Source organism: Suncus etruscus, chromosome 7 (assembly GCF_024139225.1).
Source record: "Suncus etruscus isolate mSunEtr1 chromosome 7, mSunEtr1.pri.cur, whole genome shotgun sequence".
In the NCBI taxonomy this organism is placed as follows: domain Eukaryota; kingdom Metazoa; phylum Chordata; class Mammalia; order Eulipotyphla; family Soricidae; genus Suncus; species Suncus etruscus.
In genome coordinates, this window is record NC_064854.1 from 90267074 (window position 1) to 90290770 (window position 23697).

The 23697-nt window shown below is 35.8% G+C and overlaps 1 protein-coding gene across 1 annotated transcript in view; it reads left to right on the forward strand.

The window, feature by feature from the left end:
- Positions 1-23697, forward strand: part of DNAH9 (dynein axonemal heavy chain 9) — a 704007-nt gene that overhangs the window by 197575 nt on the left and 482735 nt on the right. The window contains exons 26-28 of the mRNA XM_049776731.1: positions 2083-2243; positions 20631-20787; positions 22168-22272. Of these exons, the coding sequence (XP_049632688.1) occupies positions 2083-2243; positions 20631-20787; positions 22168-22272 (423 nt within the window). The remainder of the gene's footprint in view (positions 1-2082; positions 2244-20630; positions 20788-22167; positions 22273-23697) is intronic.

Genomic DNA, 23697 nt, shown 5'->3' on the forward strand with positions numbered 1-23697 from the left:
CGTACTTCTAACTGACGTATTTTTTGTTTAAATTAGTTTTGGGGCCATACCTAGTGATACTCAGGAGTTCCTCCTGGCTTTTCTCTCAGAAATTATTCCTGGAAAACTCAGGTGACCATATAATATGTTGGGGATCAAACCTGAGTCAGTCGTATACAAGACAAGCACCCAACCTGCTGTTCTATTAATCTGGCTGCCACGGATCATGTTCTCAATATTACAGGAATGTTTTTTATGTGTAAGTCTTGTAAAGAATGTAATTTTTGTCTTAGTATTACTAAAAGTACCACACAGAAAGAATATCCTCCCATTGGGTTCTCGTGCCTTCTTTTTTGTTTTGCTTTTATTTTTAAAATGAGATATGATTTATAATGCTATCAATTATTCTTTTACAAGGGTACATTCCAACAGCATACCATTACCAGTGTAGCTCCTCCCTCTCCTAAGGACCAAACGCTTCCTCTTTTCCTATATCTTGCCAATTCAATTGTGTGGCTCAGTTTTCCCATTCTGTTGACTTTTTTCCTACCTTGTTGTGCATCTAGAAGAGCCACCTATGAGAGATTTGTCTTTATCTCTTTTCTTTTAACTGACACTATTCACTATTCAGCATAGTTCTATTCAGGTTGCTGAAAATTTTATGATTTTGTTATTTGTTAGAACTACATTATAATCTATATATACCATGACTTTTGTATTCATTATTCTGTAGTTCAATGAGTTTCAAGGAAATATATTTCAGCCCTCCTAAATTACCCAGAAGACATATAATGGAAGACTCTTTTTTAACAGCCAAATTTTATTGCTTTGCCATTGTTCTTACAATATATAATTTTGATAATATGTATTCACCTTTTTGATATGTATACATGATTTGTCCTTACACACCTTAGAAGTTCTACTTTTACCAATTAAAATTTATTATCTATCCCTTCTCATAATTCCCCATTTATTTGGAGTTTGCATCATTTTTGTGTGCTTTGTCATTTGTACTCACTGATAGCATATCAATAAAAATGAGAGAGAGCATCTAGTTTTGCCTTTCATTTCCTGAATTATTGGGATCTGAAGTTGTTGAACAATTTAAGATGTCATAATTTTTATAGCTGTGTGGTATTGTATCAGATATGTATACAACAATTTTCTTATCCAAGACATGTAATTGGACATTTATGCTTTCAGTTATTATAAGTAATGTGCTATCAAAGCATATTTTCACTATGATTTTTATAGTCATTATGTACTCATATTGCTATGTCATGTTATTATGTTTTTAAAACACTTCAGATAATGTCCACAGTTACTACATCAGTTTATATTTTTCTTAGTAATGTGTATAAATGGCCTTTTCTTCAACTACTAAACTTTTTGTTTTTAATTTTTTTACTACAGACCATTTTCAAAATTTTAATGTTATTTTGAAATTTATTTACATTTTCTGCCATTAATATTAAATATGTCTTTATGCACCTATAATTTTCTTGGAGAAGAGGTCTTTTACTGTAAAAGACCCATTATTACTTGTATTTTAAAACAATTATTTTCTATTGAATTATGTGAGTTATCAAAATGTTGTGAAAGTATCTTCCAATTTTTAGACTTTTATCTATTCTTTTGCTTCTTAAAGTGTATAAATTATTACTGTTTTCTGTAGAGCCATTTTTTTTGTATTTGTTTTTATGACATTAAATTTCAGTATCCAAATACTTTTCTTAGGTTGATATCCAGGAGTAAATTATCTGCTTTCCTCTAAGTATTTGGTTAATTATATTCTTAAATTCATCTCTATGGTTTTTATGGTGTTAAATAATAGTCTAATTCATTTTTGTATGTCTCTATTCATGTTTCCCAATACGTTTATTTATTGATAAAATGTTCTTTACTACTTGCATGGTCTTGGCTCCTTTGTCATAATTTAACTGTAAAAATTATAAATATGTGCTTTCAGTGCTCTGCTTTTTAATATTCCTTGTTATTTACTGGCAAACAACAACAAATCACCCAATCTTTCCTGTACTTTGTTTCCTAGTTCCCTTGTTAGCCAAAACTATGAGTCATCTCCTACTCTTCTACTCTCTTTAGGTAGAAAATGCTCAGGCTTTTCTCTGGCTATCTCAGCTGCGACATCGGTGGGATGATGAGGATAAACATTGTTTTGCCAATATCTGTGATGCCCAGTTTTTATATTCCTATGAGTATCTGGGAAATACACCTCGCCTAGTGATCACACCTTTGACAGATAGGTAAGTACTGGTAACTTAAGAATAAGACCCATATTCTTAGGTCTGATTCATACTATCAAATGGCCACCAAGAAGTTAGATCTCAGTCACTTATAATTTTTCTACAGACATCGAGATGGCTGAATTAACACAAAACATATAAATCAAACCTAAACGTTATACAGCAAATTCCTTCACAAATTACAGGCTAAAGAAAATCAGTGAATTATGACTTTAAATTTTAGTGAAGGGGCTCACTGAGTGCTATCATACATTCTGTTTCCTTTTTAGGAATAGGCAACACTATTATATCTGAATCAAATCCAAACAGGAAAACTGTTCTGAGCCTTGCCTTGATAATAAGAACAGCTACCACCTCCAAATAAGGCACACATATGTGAGGCTGTTTTTTATGCAAATAAATCCATTCTAGAGGACTTGACATCTGAGAAATAGCACCATAGGAGAAAGAGGGGTATCAAAAATTAAAAGCCATAATTTTCTACAGATATACACCTTTTAAGATAGGTCTCTTTAAGCTGGTCCATAAACATTTTTAATTCCTATTCTGCCATTTGAGTCAAGTACTTGGCACTATTTAAGTCCGGATCACCTATCAAAATACCAAATAAGTTACTAAGTTCTGGGTTTGGTATCCCCAGAGATGAACGGACCCAATTTATATCACCATCTTCCTTCCTATGTGTGCTTGGAAAGCTATAAATTTTCCTCTCAGTGCCGGTTTTGTTGTGTCTCATGGTTTCTGATAGTTTGCGTCTTCATTGTAATTTTTTCCAGGAAAGTTTTGATTTCCTCTTAGATTTCTTCTCGGACCCACTGGTTGTTTAGTAGCAGGCTATTTATTTTCCAGATGTTTAAGTTCTTCTTCTGTGTCCCTTTGTAGTTCACATCTAATTTCAGAGCCTTGTGGTCAGCAAAGTTATCCTGAAAAATTTATTTTCTCTTGATTTTATGGAGGTATGTTTTATGTGCCAGCATGTGCTCTATCCTTGAGAATGCCCAAGCACATTGGAGAAGAATGTGTATCCAGTTTTCTGGGGATGGAGTGTTCTATACATAGCTACTAGGCCTCATTTCTCTTTTCAGGGGTAGTATATTTTTGTTGGGTTTAAGTATGGTTGACAGGGCTAGGTTGAGGTCTCCCACAATTATTGTGTTATTATATATGTCATCTTTCAAATTTGTCAATAACCATATTAGATATTTTGCTGGTCTCTCATTGGATGCATATATGTTTAGTAGTGTGATTTCTTCCTGTTGCAAATATCCCTTGATTAGTATAAAGTGTCCAACTTTGTCCCTTACAACTTTTCTGTGTCTCTTAACTATTGCATTTAGTCCATTGACATTGAGGGAGATGATTGACATGGAATTTAATGTCCTCTTTGTGTATAAGTTTGGTGTATCTGTCTGTCTGTCTGTCTTATCTCAAAGTAGACCTTTCAGTTTTTCCTTTAAGGCTGGTTTTACATTTGAGCTATTGCTTATCCATGAAGCTACGTATCCTTCCTTCAAACCTAAATGTGATTCTGGCTGGGTGCAGTATTCTAGGTCAGTGGTCGGCAACCTGCGGCTTGCGAGCCACATGTGGCTCTTTATACTTTTAATTTGGCTCTTCTGTCTGCCAGGCGGCTGCTTCAGGAGTCAGGACTCTGCTTCTAGCCTCTGTCAGTGCCTGCCCTGTGTGCAGCTTGGGTGGCCGCTCCACACAGCTCTAGTTGGGTCATGTGGTATAAAAGATGTGACTTTTTGTGTGGCGCCACACAGCTTCAGTCAGGTCATGTGGTATGGGGAACATGACTGTCTGGCACTGCGGTGTTGAGGCAGCATCCTCTCTACACTACAGACTGAGGAGCAACAGAGGAGAGAGCCATGTGTGGGTCACTGGCTGCATCGTGGTGCCTGGTGAGTCACTGTCCAGCATGGACCAACCCACCCCCTCCCCTGTGGGATAATATATGTATTGGAGCCCTGTGAGCCAGAGCTTCACGCATTTTTTTTTAATCTCGGAGCCAGCAAAATAAGTTAGTGGTTCTGAGGTCAATATGTAACAGTACCAGTGAGGACTATTTGAGTGAACCCTGCTTAAAATATCCATGATGATTCCCACTAATTTTATAATACTATTTACACACACATAAGATGACATATATGCGTCATCCACAGATTCCCCTCCAAAACAGTACATCACCCACAGATCCCCCCATAACAGTATGTCATCCACCGATAAATACCAGTGTGTCTTCCACAGATAAATAACAGATGATAAATAAATAACAAAAGAAAATGTTTTGAAACATTTTGCTTCCTTATTATCAGAAATCAAAGCATTTTTCCTCGAGATGGGTGTTCACTATCCAGAATTAACAATCAGTGAATTCAAAAACTGTATTTCATGGTGGATGTTACTTCATATCTAAAGCAGCTTAATCATAAACTACTGGGGAAAGAAAACACAATTTTTCGGTGTTAGAAGAAGTTATTTAGTTGAAAACAAATTATCTGTTTTGGCTCAAGATTTTTACAGAGAAACTTTGATAGACCTTCTAAGCCTGTTGAAACATCAGTCAGAAAATAATTCCAATATTGACATTATCTATTTTAAAACAGCACATTTAAATATGAGGGAAGCTTTTCTCAAGCAGTTTCAGGATTTCAGAAACAGCAAAGTGACATTGGCCTTTCTTAAAAATCCTCTGTATGCCACTGTAATGGAATTAAATTTTTCCCCCTTAAATATCAACATTGGCAACTTTAAAATGCAATTGCTGGATTTAAAAAACAAAGAACGGTGGCGCTCAAAATTTGAACGTCTTTGTGCTAATTTAGAAAGATTGGAGAAACGCAAATGAGAACTTCATTCACAGCACAAGTGGTCTGCTTTGAAAGACATGGAGAAGGAAGATATGTTGATTTTTAACACCTGGAATAGTATTCCTGACTCATAAAAAAAGCTAGTGTTTACTGTTCTTTCCTTGTTTGGGTCTACATATTTATGTGAACAATCATTTTCTTTTCTTTTTTTTTTGGATGAACAATCATTTTCAAGCATGAATCTTATCAAGAGTAAATTGAGAAATCATCTCAGCAATGAGAACCTAGAATTGTGCCCAAAATAAAAAAAAAACAACAACATACAAACCTGACTTACTCAAACTATCCAAGGAAATGCAAGGCCAATATTCACATTAGTGTTTGTGACTTTGTCAGTCATTGTCAGGATGTAATTTTCTCTACATTGTAAGGCAAAATTTCTGGAATTTAACGTTACCGATAAATAATATCGTTCTAAAGTTTTTGTTTTATTAGTTGTGTTTTTTTATCCTCCCGACCTATGTGGATACTTGAATGCAGAATATTTTCAATAAAAACTTATTGAAACTAAAAACAGTGTACCATCCTATGTATTTTCGGTTTTAAAAATGTGGCTATCAGGGCCGCAGAGATAGCATGAAGGTAAGGCATTTGCCTCTCATGCAGAAGGTTGATGGTTCGAATCCCAGCATCTCATATGGTCCCCTGAGACTGCCTTAAGCGATTTCTAAGCATAGAGCCATGAGTAACCCCTGAGCGCTGGGGAAAAAAAAAAGACCTGTGGCTCTCAAAATAAATTTCAATTGTGATTTTGGCGAGATTTCGCTCAGTTGAAAAAAGGTTGCCGACCACTGTTCTACGTGAACATCCATTTCATTCAATCTTGTCACAATATCCCACCACTGTCTTCTGGCCTTGAGAGTTTCTTGTGACATGTCTGCTGTAAATCTTATAGTGCTCCTTTGAATGTATTTCACCTTTTTGATTTTGCTGCTTTCAGTATTCTATATCTGTAGTATTCTTCATTGTGACTAGAATGTTCTTGGGGTGTTTTTATTTTTGGGTCTCTTTTAGCTGGTACTCTTTGGGCATGCAGGATTTGATTGCATGCAGTTGTTTGCTCTTGAGTTTATCTGTGATAATGTCTTTCACTGCTGATTCTTCCAGGGTATCCCTTCCTAGGCCTCTTGGACTCCAATGATTCTTATGTTGTTTTTTCTGAGTTTATCAAAAACTTCTATTTTCATCTGTTTTTATACTTTGAGTATCTTTTCCATTGTATGATCATTTGCACTAAGGTTCTTTTTTAATCTCTTCTGCTATATGAAATTGTTCTGCATTTGATCTTCCAGTTCACTGATTTTTCCTTGGCTGCTGTTACCCTGTAGGAGAGGCTTTACATTGAGGTTTTCATTTTAGCTACTGTGTTGTTCAGATCTGTTATTTCAGTTTGAAGTTTTTTTATTTCTATCTTTTTGTTCTGTTCAGTAGAGCTATGTTTTCTTTGATTTTCAGGAGGATCCTCTATGTTTCTATTCTAAACACTCTATCTGAGAGATTAATCAGATGGTTGGTATTTTTGTGGTCATCAGAGATACCTTCTTCATTCTCTGTGCATGGTGTTTGCCTGTGAGTTTTTCCCATTGTGATGCTTGTGTGATTTTTTTCTTTGTATTATGTTAGGGTTCATCTGTTAGAAAGAGAGTGCAGCCATGAAGTGAAATGGAGCAGCTGTACTCTTCTGGAGCCTATAGGAGAGATATTTTGCTGGGCTCTTCTTGGCCTTCTCAGGAGACGTTCAGGATACAGAAGAGTAGAGAAATGCACACAGGCAGCAGGCTCCCTTGGTCTCTCCCCATTGGTAATCTCATAGCAGGGGCAGATTCCTCCTGCCTGTCTTCAGAGATAAAGGATCTGCCTTTATACCAGGGCACTACTGATACCTGGTTTTTACTCACTCAGTCTTTCTTGGCTTTTCAGCTTGGGCACCTGTAGGAGAGAGATTTTGCTGGGCCCTTCTCAGCCCTCTCAGGAGAGGTTCAGAAGACAGTAGAGTAGAGAATCATGCACAGGCGACAGGCTCCCTCAGTCTCTCCCAGTTGGTAAACTCACAGCAGGGGCAGATTCCTCTCAACCATGTATTTTCAAGACCATCACCTGGAACATGTCTCAAATGTGGTAGTGAAAACCATTGGTCAAGATACTGTTGCTCAGAGTTTAGAGAAACTGGAGTAGAGGACGTCCAAAATTAACCCTCACAAATCAGAGGTAAATTGTGAAAAATTTGGCCACTCTATTAGGTATTTCAGGACCCTCTCTGGCCCCACCATTAGGAAATCTGAACCTTGCCCAAAATGCAGTGGAGGAGATCATTTGGCAAGAATTGCCCCAGCAACTGACATATATTGGGAAAGTGGGTATTGAGCCAACTCAGGTCACACAAAATCAGGGAGCCCAATTCAAGCAGGCCTACAGTCAATGTGTTTGCAGTAATCTACGTCCACAGAAAGTGCTACCTTAGATGTCCTATACCCTGACACTATCAAAATACCACCAGCTCACTGGCCGACCCTACAAATTAAAATCTGGAATAAAGGCACCATAATCACTAGTTACTGTAGGTCTATTCCTAGGAAGAAACAGTCTAACTATTAAAGGAATCAATGTCCATGTGAGAATTGTAGATTCCAAAGACACAGGAGAGATAACATTTACAGCAGTACCAACAGAATAAACATTTTAAAAAATAAAAACGCATTACCCAACTTATTTTTTGTATTTGGGCCACACCCGGTGACGCTCAGGAGTTACTCCTGACTATTTACTAAGAAATTGCCCCTGACTTAGAGGACCAATGGGATGCCAGTTGATCATCCTAGGCTAGCATGTGCAAGGAAGATGCTTTATACACTGCTCCAGCCCAAATTTTTATGCATAATTGGCATTGCCCAACTCTTTCTTCTTCGGTTTTATTTTTGCCTTACCACACCAATAACCCAAGGATTGGAGGTTTTGGTAGCAGTAAAATTCTAGTGTTTTCATAAATCCCATAGTGGCCTTTACCTGTAAATTTAAAGAAAAATATAAATGAGTGGCATAGGTCCCAATGATTCCATCATCTCTTTCCAATACTTTCCCCATTATTAGGCCCTTCAGGAGTTACCGTATAGCTTATAAGGAGTAGGCATTTGGCCTTCTTCCTTCATTTACAGAGTGCTAGACAGTTGAGAAGCATTGATCTGGAAGGGATTATAGCCACATTTCAACTTTATGTAGATCCCTTGCCCCTAAATGTATTGGGTAAAAATCTATATGAACAATAGTGAACTGAATTCACAATTCCTCTTCCAGCCAATCTCTAGCCAGTAATTCAGATGACATGCATTTCTTATTTGATCCACTGCAATACAGTAACCACCACCACTCTGTACTCAGTGGAAGTCTAATTATCCTGTGTGGCACTTAAAGAAATAAAGCTAAGTGTGCTTTTAGAATAAGCAGAGGAAGAGCTTAAGCTGGGCATATTAAAACATTATTTATGAATGGAATTCTCTTGTATTACAAAAATTATTGGGCAAATGGTGACTATTGATTGACTTGAGAAATGTAAATACTATGATGATTCCCATGGGAACTCTCCAATTCATCTTTCTCTCTCCTGAAGCAATCCCTAAAGATTTACAACTGGTTATAATAGATATTAAAGAATGCTTTTTACAATATTTCTATTTACTACAGTGAGCAAAAACATTTTGCAATTTTTATTTCTTAATTTATAAAGCACTATGTGCAGGTTTAGTGGACTGTTTTACCTCAGGAATGATCAACTCATCTACCATATGACAATAATTTGTAGATATAGCTTTACATCTGTTTCATGTAAAATTTTCTCAAGCTTAGATTATTCCCTACATAAACCATATATATATATATATATATACTGAGAAGGAGTATATATATATATATATATATATATATATATATATATATATATATATATATATATATATATATATATACTGAGAAGGAGTTTTAGAGATGTAATGACATACTGGCAGTGAGACTACAAGTTTCAAAAGAAAAATTCAGATTCTTCCCTCATATGAATATTTGAATTATGTTCTCAAGCATATAATATTACATCCTCAGAAAATTTCTATCTACCAGAAAAACCTCAAAACATTCAATGATTTTAAGAAAATGTTGGGAGACGTTAACTACCTTTATAATCACTGTCATATCCCATTAAAACAAGTTAAGACTGTGACTAAACACTGTGTTTTGATTACAGGGAGGAGACATGTGTAATCGAAGGGGAACCATTCTGTCTGATAGGTAGAGGGGGGTAGTGAAATTGACCAGGCCCAACCAGCAAAACACCAGCAGATGCTCTGCCATTACTAGAGTGGGGACAGTCACGCTGTGAGGGAAACAAAATGGTCTGACAGGTAGAGGGGGTGGGAGATTTTGACACAGGCCTGGACCTCTGCCACACCTTCTGAAGGTAAAAGGAGAGAGGAAATCTTGCTGCGGTTGGGCTAGGTGGAGGGGACTTAGGCCTTCTGGCAGGTAAAGTGAGGGAGGAGTCTTGAGGGCAAGGCCAAAACTCAGCAACTGCAGCCATCATGCTCACCTAGAGTCGTACTTCGGAGAAAGGACCAAACTCATGCCACAGGTGACAAAGGAGGGCTGAAATTTGAAGGTACTGCACTCCAAACCAAACCACCAAATGCAAAGAAATATGGGCAAACTAAGGAAGACACTAACAACTGGGGATATGGAGAAAAATCTTAGCAAATTTCCAAGTCCACCAAAATGCATGGGCCCATAGATGAGAAACTAAAAGTGACAATGCAAGCCATGGTAAAAATAAATCAAGGAAACACTAGCCCTGAGTTCAAGAAATCCATAGATGAAATCAACCAAATCAAAGATTAACTTTTACAGAAGATAAGAGAAACCATACAAATGGAATTAAAGGAAATAAAAAAGTCTTAGCAAGATATAATAACAAAATTACACAGTTGGAGAATCACATTGAAGCACTTGAAGAAAAACTACAAACCAAAATGACAAGGAAGCCAAAAAAAGAAATAAAAGGTAAAGCTTTGGGGGGAAAGTTAGGTTTTTAATGAACAAAGACAAAAGAAATAATGTACAGATTGTAGGAATACCAGAAGGAGAGGAAATAGGAAAAGGGGAAGAACAAGTGGTCAGGGAAATAATAGCAGAAAACTTTCTGGCCTCTGGAAAGAGGCCTCGGTGCAAATCCAAGTGGTGAAAAAGTCCCTAATAAAAAAGACACCAATAAACCAACAACAGGCATATAGTAATACAAATGGCAAAAACAAAAAACAAACAAAAAAAAGAGAAAGATGAACTCCTTAAAGCAATATGGGAGGGAAAAACCCTCAAGTGCAAAGGAAGAACATAAGAATCAAACCAGATCTCACATTTGAAACAATTCAAGCAAGAATAGAGTGGAATGGCATATTTTAAATGATTGAATGGAAGAAACTTCCAACCTAGAGTCCACTACCTAGCAAAACACTCATTCATATGAAAGGAAACTAAAAGCATTCTCAGGCAAAAACAAACAAACAAACAAAAAAAACCCTCAATCCAACACCCTAATAGTAAAAATAACCACCGTAAACAATACAACTGCATAACAGTCCTCTCTATCAATAATCTCCTTAAATATACTAGCAGCCTGGGGTGCAATAGAGGAGGATATAGGATGCATGCTGGGAACAGGGATGGAGGGAGGACATTGGTGTTGGGAATGCCCCTGATTCAATGTCAATTTGTATCTAAAATATTACTGTTAATGATTTGTAATCCACTGTGGTCAAAATAAAAATTATTTAAGAAAAAAGATTATTCATACTCGCTCTTTTTGTGCACCTTTGTGTTGCACCCCTTGTATGGCCAGAACTAATCAACAAGATCTTCAGACAAATAAATTATGGCAGTTGGATATCACTCATGTTAACTTTTATCCAATCAACTCATTTCTATTTGAAGTTATTAATCCTTATTCTCATTTTATATGGATTGTCCCTATGACTTCAGAAAGAGCTAAAATATTTGTTACTTTTTATTGCAATGCTTGTCTGTCATGGGTGTTTCAAATACCATCAAAAGTGATAAAGGTCCCGCCAATATTCATAACACATTTCAATCATTTTAAAATGGCTAATCAAACATTCACCAATATTTCCTATAATCCTCAAGGATAAGCCAACTGTTAATGTTAGACTTGGACCAGTTTAGGAGGTTCAGCAAAAGGCAACAGTGGCCAGAAGTCTAGTTTCTATAGCAATTTAGCAGAAACCATTCAGCAAGAGCAATCAAACAGAGGGTAGAAGTGACAGAGCTTCATTGCTCCTCTGCACTTCAACCCAGGGCTTTATATACCCCAGGCCAACTGTTATCTATGTTCTTTACAAAGGATGGGCTTCTGGTAACTGACACCTTCACCCCTAAAGGCAAAGTAACTTTCTTATGACTTATCAGGAGCCATAAGTGTCTCTGTTTTTTTTATGTTTTCAAGTACTCTGGTTTGAAATGCTATAGTGAAACCTTTATAATTAATTATGTTTGGATTAGACGACTATCATTGAACTGGTTACTGTGAACAATAAGACTGAACATTTTCCTCAGTTAATGAACCTTGTATAAAACCAGTAATGGCTAGAAATACATTAATAAAATGTGAAATCCTGAGCAAAGAAAACCCCATTTCTAAGTTACCAGTGGACCTAATTTTTAAAAATGAGTAATGGGACCTTTTCTAATATTGGCTTCTAGTATTTGTTCTACCATGTTAAAAGTTATGAGTCTTTCAAGCTGGTTTACTTCATATGTCTATGTCCATTCTCATGTATAGTTTAATAAATAGAATTTTTGAGTTACATTTCTGCAGTAAGGTCTATATCACCTAGCTTTACTTTTAATTATTATTTAATGATTTTGTTTTATCCATGAAAATAACATTAATAATTTTAATAATTTCAAAATATAAACAATCATGGTTTCGACTTAAGAGGCTTATTGCCAAGTATAGAATACAATATATATTATATGTTTATCTTTATATAATTAATACATATCTCAGAAAAACATATATATATCTGATTAAATGCTGCATATTTCCTAGTATTACAAGATATATTTGGTTGTTACTAAGGACTATTTTCTTCATTATTATAGATTTTTAATAAATAACCTTTGTGGTATTCTGAGAATTTAAAAATTTTAATTGTTTATAGAACATGTACTTTTCAGTGATATTTAGACAATTTTAATATTCTATATAGGATATATTTATCCTCAATGAAATCGTCAATGCCTATTTACATTTAGTTATTTCTAATCCAAGCCCCAGAAATACCATTTCTAAAATTAATCTATTTTTCACATTTAGTTCCTGTTCTGGGATCAAATAACATGTGATGTTGTAGGGTATATTATATTTTATTAATTTTTATTAATATATTTTATTTTAATAAAGAATCTTGGTTTACAAAGTATTAGCAGTTGAGTTTTGTGCATATATTGAACACCATCGTACCACCAATGTCAACTAAAAACAGCATTCCCCTATTATGTATTCTCCCACCTGTCTATGAATGTCCTCTAACCTATACCTTCCACTGGCACATAGCAGGCATATGAATATTTGGTGGTTTCAGCTTATATCTTATGTTTTCAGTGGTATTAAATCTGTGGTTTGGAGTATAACATATCATTATCCCACATTCCTAAAATAACAAAAGCCCAGATATGTTAGGTTCTATCATTACTACCCTTTCTCATTTTCCTTTCTGCCTCAATTTTTTAAAAATAATTTTTAATTAAGCTGCATGGTTACAAAAATATTTGCAGTTGGGTTTTATTTATTGAATATACTCCACTATTCCTGTTTTAGGGATAGACATTCTGTTTTTCTCTCTTAGTATGACTGTCGTGGTAGTTGTTAGTGCAGTTTTTTTTTTCTAACTGCTCTCACCAGTGTTTGTGGTAAACTTCATATCACAGGCTAGTCCTGTCAGCCCACATCTCTATTGCTTCTGGGTATTATTGCAATACTGTCTTTTATTGTTCTAAATAACACAGATGAGTGAGGATACTCTGTGTCTGTCTCTCTGTCCCTGACTCATTTCATTCAGCATAATAGTCTCCTACTGTAGGCGGCTTCTGTCCTACAGCCATCAGTGAGATTTTGGTGAATCCACTTTAGGGAGAGTGGGTTGCACAGATGGCGAAATATGAAATATAAAATAATGAAACCACACAGAGAATGTGGGGTCAACACGTTTCTGGCAGGAGTGCGACAAGTTTAATTTTTTTGAGTAGGGGAATTTATAGGGGGTAAAATTAGCCATAGGTGGAGAGTAATTATAATTACAAAGCAAGCAAGGTAAAACAGTAACAATACCTAAGCTATGAGTGTGACTGTAAAATATTCTAGGTTACAAAAAAGAAGGTTACAACTCAAGGTAACTCTGCAAGCTTGCTTTAAATGCAAAATTAGGGGCCCGGAGAGATAGCACAGCTGTGTTTGCCTTGCAAGCAGCCGATCCAGGACCAAAGGTGGTTGGTTCAAATCCCGGTGTCCCATATGGTCCCCCGTGCCTGCCAGGAGCTATTTCTGAGCAGACAGCCAGGAGTAACCCCTGAGCACCGCCGGGTGTGGCCCAAAAAAAAACCCCCCCAAAAAATGCAAAATTAGGATTAGGAGGGAGTAGAAAATATCTAGGAACTTGATCTTTACTGGACTGGACTCTATTGTTTTAGAGGTTAGGTAAAGGGAGGAGTCAAATCCCCAAAAATGAGTTTCCCTATTTATAAAGGAGGGTCAATAGTCAATAGCCAGGATCTGCATTCTGGTTACGCCCTTGATTACCAGAAAATGCAGCTGCAAGGACATATTTGAAAAAGAGAGAAAAAGTATTGTCTTTGTTTTTAGGGCTGGCTATTATTTAGAAAAGGTGTTCTCAAATAATCTTTGGTGCTGGATTCTGAGCAAAATTATATGATAGAGGCCATAATTTTGCCTGATATTTATAAAGGAGAGATAGTCAAATACTGACTGAAAATGTAATGTCTTTGGAAATTCCTCAACCATCCACAGAAGGAAAAAAGGCGTCCACGGTGGGCCTTTTGAGGAACCCCAGAAGGGTTATTTTAGTTCTCCCCACCAGAAAAATCTGAGGATACATCTGGTGGGCTGAGCCCCCCTAAAAGTTTAAGTATGCCCTGACAGTTTTCATGTAAAGGAAAATTTTATGACTTCATTTTTCCTGACTGCTACATAGTATTCCATTGTGTATATGTACCAGGTTATCTTTTGCCACTAAACTGTTGTGAGGAACATGAGTTGTTTCCAGATTATAGTTATTGTAAATAGTGCTGTAGATGAACATAGGAGTGCAGAGGTCATTTTACTGTTGTATTGTTTGTGTTCCCTAATATATATCTCTAGTAGTAGGATTGTTGGATCATCAGGGAGCACAGTTTGTAGGTTTTTGGAATATCCATGTTATTTTTCAGAAATGATGAACTACACTGCATTTCCAAAAGCAGGAATGAGAGTTCTTTTTTCCCTGAATTCATGCTAACCATGGTTCTGCTTGGGTTTTGTGATGATTGCTAGTCTCTGTGACATAAGGTGATACTATCTGTTGTTTATATTTGCATCTCCTAATAATTAGTGATATGGAAATTTTTTTCTTGTGCCTTTGATCATTTGCTTTTTTCTCTGAAGTGTAAAAGCATATATTCTCCTCATTTTTGATAGGGTTACATGTTTTTTTCTTAAGCTCTATCATTCCTTGCATATCTTAGAAGGCAGCACCTTATTTGCTTGCTCTTGGGTGAATAGTTTTTCCCATTTTGTGGGTGGCCTGTGTATCCTAGTCACTGTTTCCTATAAAGTGCAAAATCTTTACAGTTTAATGTAGTCCCATTTTTATCTCTGCTTCATTTGTTTTGACAGTGGTATTTCTTTCTGGAAGATGACTTTAGTCTTAATTTCATAGAGTATTTCACCTATGCTTTCTTCTATGTGACTTATAGTTTCAGATCTGGCATTAGGATCTTTTAATTTATTTTGATTTGGTCTTTCTGCATGGTGTTAGATAGAGGTCAGAGTTTGCTTTTTTGCATGGGCTGTCTAGTTGCCCATCACCACTTGTTGAAGAGGCTTTTCTTGCTCCATTTTGGCTTTTTGCCTCCTTTTAAAGATTATTTGATGGTATGATTGGAAATTATTCTCTGAATGCTGAAGTCTATTTTATTAATTTGAGGTATGTCTTTATTTTAATACCATGCATTTTAATGACTATTGTTTTGTAGTACCATTTAAATTTGAAGAAACTGATGCCTCCCCTCTTCTTTTCTAAAGGTTTCTTTAGTTATTTATGGATATTTATTGTTCCAAATAAATTTTAGTAATTTTGATCTACTTTTCAAGCATGGAATGGGTATCCTTACTGGGATTGCACTAAATCTGTACAATGCATTTGGTATATTGCCATTATAATGCTATTAATCTCTCCAATACTTGGACAGGCTATTTTCTCCTTTTTCTTGTGCTACCTTTTATTTCTGGAAGCAGTGTTTTGTAGGTTTTTGTATAAGTCCTTCACCTGTTTTTGTTTTTTTTTAGTTAAGTTGACTTCAAGTTATTTGAATGTTTGTGGTAGTATTGTGAATGGTATTGTTATTTTAATATCTATTTATTCTCTATCGTTATTTGTATATAAGTGGTAATTTATTTTTGCATTTTAATTTTGTAACCTGGCACTTTGCTGTACAAGTCTATGTTTCTAGAAGCTTTTTAGTAGAATATTTAGAATTTTTTAAATATAGTATCATGTTATCTGCAAAGAATAAGAGCATCTTTTCTTCCTTTCCTATCTGGATTCCCTTGATAACTTATTCTGCCCAATTGATAAGGCCTGTATTTCCAGCACTATGATGAATAGGAGTGGTGAGAGTGTGTAGCTTTGTCTTATGCCAGGTTTTAAAGACAAGGATTCTAGATTTCTTCATTTACTATATTTTCCATTGTATTGTAATAATTGGCAGACTATATTGATCAAATTTCCCTCCATTCCCCTCTCTTTGAGAAATTTATCATGAATTAATGATGGATTTTATCAGAAGCTCTCTCTGACTTATTTTTTCACCTATGTCCACCACCTTCCTTGGTCATGGGTAATTATCCCCTCTTTATATTACACTAATATATTTATTTTATATATAATAGATATAAAAGATCATCATCTTAAATATTTTTATTCTTCTTACTTCACTCAGTAAGATCTTTCAGTTCCAAACATGTTGCAACAAATTGCATTATTTTATTATTTCTTACAGCTGTAAAATATTCCATGATGTATATGTACTACATTTTCATAATCCATTTATTTGTCATTGGATATCTAGGTGATTCCACATTCAGTCATATGTTAGCTCAATTTTTAGTTTACTGAGAACTTCCCATACTATTGCTAAAAGGATTGAACCAGACATTTCCACTAGCAGTGGAACAATATTCCTTTTTCACAATGCCCCATTAAGCATAGAATCTTCCTATATATTTGATATGTGCAATTTTTACTGGTATGAGTGATATCTCTTTGTTATCTTGCTTTTGGTTTCGTAATAAGTAATATTGAGCTCTTTTTCATGTGCCTACTAGTTATCTGGTTTTCATCCTCTGAGCATTGTCCATTTCTTCTTCCCATTTTTGATATTATTTCTGAATTATTTTTATTATATTTATTTAAAGCATTGCGATTTACAAAGTTATTCATAGTTGAATTTTAGACGTACACTGTCTCAGCATTTATCCAACCATCAGTGTCAATCTCCCTCCACAGTATTTCTAGAATCCATTCCATTACACCACTACCTGACACTGCTGGCCATTATAATAGGCCTATTTTTAATTCTGGGACTCATAATTTCACTGTTGTTGACTCTGAAGCTTAGATATCTAGTTCTGTCCTTTATTTTATTTTGTTTTATTTTATTTTATTTTATTTTATTTTATTTTATTTTGGGGGGCCACACCCAGTGACACTCAGGGGTTACAACTGGTTCTGCACTCAGATTTCTCCTGGCTCAGGGGATCATATGGGAGGCTAGGGATCAAAACTAGGTCTTACCTATGTCAGACACATGCAAGGCAAACATCCTACCACTATTCTATTACTCTGGCCCTCTACACTTTCTTAATGCCACCAATGCTACTAAATTCACTTGGCTATATCTCCCATTATTTCACATTTGACTTGGTCGTGCAATTCACTGCAAAATGGATGTAACTGGAAGATATTTTGTTAAACTAAGACAAAAAAAGTAGTATAAGTAGATATATTACTTGTATGTGATATTTATAATAATTTCATGAAATATCCCCATGTTTTTAAGATTCTAAGGAACACCATTCCTTCCAGAGTATAGTGAGAAGGAATGGATTTGTTGTCTATCTTTATTTTATTATATTTTTCCCACATAGTAAGCCCTTATCTGAAATTTTGATTTTGCTCTTTTGTGTTTTCTTATAAAATTTTTTATTTAAAAATAGAAAGAAAAACTAAAAATAAAATGGAAGAGAAAAAAAGAAAGACTTCTATAGCAAGTATATTTGCGAAAATTATTTTATCTCCAATAAAGTCATTAATAACACAGCAAAAGGTTTAGTAAGCTCCTTTTTTAAATATAAGAGATAAAAATACAATAAAATGGTATATATGCAATTGTTGCTTTCATAGGCACAGCAAAATATGGGGAAAGTAGAAAGGAAAAACCTTTGGCCAAAAACAGTGTGACCTTACCTGTGAAGTATCCAGGCATAAGACCAACTATAAGATCCAGACATACTAAGTTGTCTAACCCCAAAATCTTTCACTGTATTCCCAGTAAAAACTCTTCACAATCACAGTTATTGTTGTTAGGTTTCTGTAGTTAGAGACCCTATTTTCTGTATAGATCCTATGTCAAAGTTAGGATGATGTGGATGTCTTCTAATTTCATCTCATCATTAGGTGGCAATGCAGAGAAATCTGAACTAAAAGCAGGTTGATGCTGTTACCAAGTTTTAGGGTGTCATATGAACCCACTCTGGAGTAAATTGATGCCAGGGAAACTTTAAGGCCTTCTCTGGTAGAAGTTCAATTACTTTTGCTGGTGTAGAAAACTGTGCTGTTTCCATAGATGGAATCCAAGGTTCAGGGGTGAATGGTCAATGTCTGATGTTTTGAAGCTTAACCCAAGTCACTATGACAAGTATTATTCAGGGTGTAAAGCCCACTGCAATATAAAACCTATAGGTTCTTTATCTTTATTAGATAAGAAGTTGTTTGCACACGTAACATTTCTCCATTTCAATGTGACTATGCAAAAATGAATAATGCCACATGGTACTACTGTTGCATATGGGGGTAAAAATAATAAGCTATTCTAACATGAAGTCAGAACTCAAGAAAAATTTATCTACTAGAATTTCCTACTAAATAGATAAAAAAAAAGAAAGAAATGGTGGAAAAAAACCCCTAATACATAAGAAGATAGACAATAAGAATCATACCTATTAAGGAAATATATCTAAAGAAATAATTGAAGGAGAGATGCATATCTTCTTTAAGTCTTTTGAAATAGTGTGTGTAGGGGGGGAATAGAATCCAGAGCACAGATTGAACCTGTGTGATATGGTCTTGTGGAGTCCTAAAACTTGGTCATAGCAGTTATATATCAGGAAATGTCCTCAAGCTGGGCTTCTCAGAAACCAAATATGGTAGTGAGCAACAATCCACAGTGAAGGGAGATGTGGGAAAGGAGCAACAGAGAGTAAATCTGCAGAAGCAGCAGTGACATATTATTCTTGGTGTGAGAATCTATCTTTTCAATTTGAGAGCTGGTTGACAGCTTGCTGGGGTGGGGGAATTTTCCACTTCCTGGGTAATTAAGAACTGAAGGTAAAAAGGGTTAGGTGGGGGAAAATAAAAGAGGTTGAGTGAGAGAGTGAAGGGCTAGAAACATATTTATAAGGTGGTAAGTGAAGGGAAGAAAGAGGGTTATATGTAACAAGAGAACAGACAATATACAACATAGACATACATTATATATATTAAAGACAGACATTAAGGTGGCCAAACACACTCATGTGCACACATAGAGACATTTAGGATCAATGCATGGGTTACCCAGGTGAAATGGGACAGAATGCTTAAAAATATACAGCTGGCAAGTCAGATATAAAGGTTTTACATTTTCTAGGCCAATCATGATTGATAGGGGTAAGCTTTATTTAAAATAGGCTTCATGGGATAGATTGTGCATTGAGCATTCTTTAAAAGAACCATAATTTTTAAGTCAGAAAAATAAGCACACTGGAGAATTGGTGGTCGTTTCCTCCAGGGAGGCTCCAACCGGTCAGCTTGTGGTTGATGGCAGTGTCTGCATTCGTTCTTGGTGGCCATCCAGTCAAGTGTCTGCGGGAGGCTAGCAGAGTCCCACATGCAGGCACGTGAGCGATAGTGGTGGGTCCCCTAGGGCGACCAGGGCCTCTTAAAAAAGGCCTCCTGAGCCCGAGGTCGCTTTCCCCCTTCTCCTCGTTGGGGGGGCCAATAGCCAAGCTGCCGAGGTAGAGGAACCGTGGTGTCCCCCGCTGACTATGGACCCTCATGCATCTTGGTGTGACCTCTACCACTGACCCCCAACTTTCGTGTTCTCTTTCCCCTGTGGGGAAGGCTGACGGTACTGCTCGCCTGGGTTTCAGGGGTGGTGCCCCCTCGGTGGAGGAAGGCCTTTCCTAGTGACCGGAGAGGGTAGGTTCAGATGGTTTGTCATTTGGGGTGCCTAAATCCCCCCTTGGGTCCACCGCCCTTCCTTCCCTCTGTACGCTGCCAGTCACTGGTAGCTAGCAGTCTGCCGTCAGCACCCTGGGTGGGAGTGGGCCTAGTGGTGCCTGTTCCTTGGCCTAATGGCCCCAGTCAGGGTCCTGGTTGGCCGAGCTGGGTCCCGGAAAATAAATCTTTAAAAGAAGAAGAAGAAGAAGAAGAAGAAGAAGAAGAAGAAGAAGAAGAAGAAGAAGAAGAAGAAGAAGAAGAAGAAGAAGAAGAAGAAGAAGAAGAAGAAGAAGAAGAAGAAGAAGAAGAAGAAGAAGAAGAAGAAGAAGAAGAAGAAGAAGAAGAAGAAGAAGAAGAAGAAGAAGAAGAAGAAGAAGAAGAAGAAGAAGAAGAAGAAGAAGAAGAAGAAGAAGAAGAAGAAGAAGAAGAAGAAGAAGAAGAAGAAGAAGAAGAAAGAAGAAGAAGAAGAAGAAGAAGAAGAAGAAGAAGAAGAAGAAGAAGAAGAAGAAGAAGAAGAAGAAGAAGGAGAAGAAGAAGAAGAAGGAGAAGAAGAAGAAGAAGAAGAAGAAAAAATGCTATGTGTATTGAGAAAACAGGAGTGGGAGAGGTATTCTGCCATGGAGTAGAACTTCATTTTATTAGAAATTGAACAAGATTAGAGCTGCTTGTGGTACTAGGAATGACCTGTGTCCTCCTATATTTGGCAGGTGTTACATCACTCTTACCCAGTCTCTGCACCTAACTATGAGTGGAGCTCCAGCAGGACCTGCAGGAACAGGCAAGACAGAGACCACTAAGGACCTGGGTCGAGCACTGGGAATCATGGTCTATGTATTTAACTGCTCAGAACAGATGGATTATAAGGTATAGAGTAGACTCAGTGTGGACTATGAAATGGGTGGTATTCCAAATCTGGGGTCAGATTTACCCATAACTTGGCTTAATTCAGAAGTCCTGACTAGAGAATCACTAATCAATCCTTCCTCCAAAATAGACGTCAGATTTTTTATACTGAACTTTATTGTCCCTCTGTAAACTTTAACATTGTATTTCTACTTTGTAACAATAGGTGAGCTATTTCACCTTCATGGTACTCTTTTCATCACTTGCAAAATGAAGAATTGAATATATATGTAAAAAACTAAGCTCAACAATTGATCTAGAAAATATAAGGTCATAAGTGGTTAATAGAAAATCTGCACATAAAAGCAATATTGTACTCCTCTTTAAAAGTGACATTTTCTCATTTTATAAATGGGTGAGGGCAATGTAACTTCCAAAAAAACATTAAATTCCTACTCCTAGTAAGTTATGTCCTCACAAGACTAAACAGAACTGTGTTTTAATTTGAGGCACATTTTTAATAATTTAAAATTTTTAATAATTTAAATTTTTTAATAATTTAATAGATGTTTTCTAACAAAAGTTATTGCCAAATAATTTGTCAATTGTTTCAGTATTGATATTTCTATTTTTTTCTGTATTTTCACAAACACTTTATTTTTCATATTTTCATTTAATCCTCTTTGTTAAAGTTCCCTTTAGAAAACAGGATGGCTTTTATTTTATTTTATTTTTGTTTAGGACCATATTTCGTGGTGCCCAGAGTTTATTCCTGGTTCTTTCTCAGAAATCACTTTTAGCACTGCTCAGGGAACCATGTAGTGTACCAGGAAATGAACACAGGTTGGTTACGTGCAAGGTAAATGCCCTACCTGCTGTACTATTGCTCCAGCCCCCAGGATCGATTTTAGAGGAAAAAATTAAGCAATTATACTAAATGGAAAGAATATTTACATATATAAATCATGTAATAGAAAAATTGAAATGTTAAATTAAATTAAAAATTATTCTAGAAGGCATCATAGATAGTACAAGAAGTAGTCCTGTACTATATTTTGAAGGCTATAAATTCAATTCCCAACACTGCAGAATCCCCCAATAATCTCTGGGTATATATAGCTCACGTTTCAGATCACAAAGTTTCAGGCCTATAGCACTGTAGTGCTAATTCAGAGAAAAAGCTAATGATATTTTTTAACAGAAATTTGGTCCAAGTGTCCATGACCTACATTGGTATCTGAAATCATCAAAAATTTAATTGTTTTTGACACTTTAATATAAATTTTTATCAGTGTATTTTAGGGGACTGAAAATTACTAAAACAAATCAGATATAAAAGTTATTTAAATGTGTACGATGACACTGGATAATAATTTAATCATTGTACATTTATTTTTGCAGTCTTGTGGAAACATTTATAAGGGTCTAGCACAGACTGGTGCCTGGGGCTGTTTTGATGAATTTAATCGAATCTCTGTCGAAGTCCTGTCAGTGGTGGCAGTGCAGGTATGAAGACCAGAAGTTGGTGAAAAATTTGTGGTCTTTCTGTCAAATTCTGTGGAAATATACTTCCTCTTTCTTCTATTTCTATGTTTCCTTTACCCCTTTGCACTTCATACCCTTTCCATCCTTTGAAATATTTTGTAAATTTACTTGATATATATATTTTTTTTTTTGCATGGGGATGCTCACATGACAGTGCTGAAGGCTTATTTAGGTATTTGTACTCAGGGATAAATCCTGGTGGGCTTAAATTCCAACTTCAAAATATCTGTCTTCATATGACAAGCAAAAGCACTCTTAAATGTCTAGAAATGCTTTGAGTGCTGAACTAAAATATAAAATAAGATTTCTAGATAGATTACCTTGAATATAGTTTAAAAGATTAAAATATTTGTATGAAACCTCCCAAGATAGAATAAAAGTAGGGTCGGATTGAAGTGATAAAAATTCATCAAACGTTTGCTGAAATTTTGCTATATAAAAGAAACTTCTTATTTTAAACTTTCTATATTTGTTTACATATCTTACATTTCTTATATCACCATATCAGCCCAATGAGTCATAATTATCTCATATATTATATATGTATAGGTAGAGTGATGGGGTTATATTTTGATTCAAAAAGTATAAATATTCTAAACCCAAAAAGAAGAATGGTAAGACAGAGTGTAATTAAAATAGTAATAGTGTGTGTAAATAGGGACACTTAGAAGTAGTAGTAACGGGCCTGGAGATATAGCACAGCGGTGTTTGCCTTGCAAGCAGCCGATCCAGGACCAAAGGTAGTTGGTTCGAATCCCAGCGTCCATATGGTCCCCTGTGCCTGCCAGGAGCTATTTCTGAGCAGACAGCAAGTGAGCATCGACAGGTGTGACCCAAAAACCAAAAAAAAAAAAAAAAAAGAAGTAATAGTAACACAGTGAACACTGAGAGTTACTTTTTTACACACCATGCCAACACATTGTTTCTTGTCTTTTAGTTTTTGTTTTTTTATTTAATTTTTGGATAAATCCTATGGGGACTCTGTGGACCATATGGGATGCTGAGGATTGAAGCTGCCCTACATATTGAACTATCTCTCCAGCCCACTTCTGGACTTTTTAAAATATAGTCCATGCTCAATGATGTCAAATGATATAACATTTTATTTTGGCTTGCATTATAACCATGATCAAATAATAACACTTTTATATGCCCAGTGGACATCGTTGTGGACGTCTCTGCCCTTTCCTCCATTTTTAGGCACTTTTGTTGTTGGATTTTGTGAATTCTTATTGGATATATTTATATATATACATTTATATATACATCAAATGTATAAGTAATTTATATACAAATGCAAATATTTCTAAATATGATAGAATGTCATCTGCAAACAGAGAGAGCTTGATTTCTTCCTGCCATATCTCGATACCCTTGATATCTTTT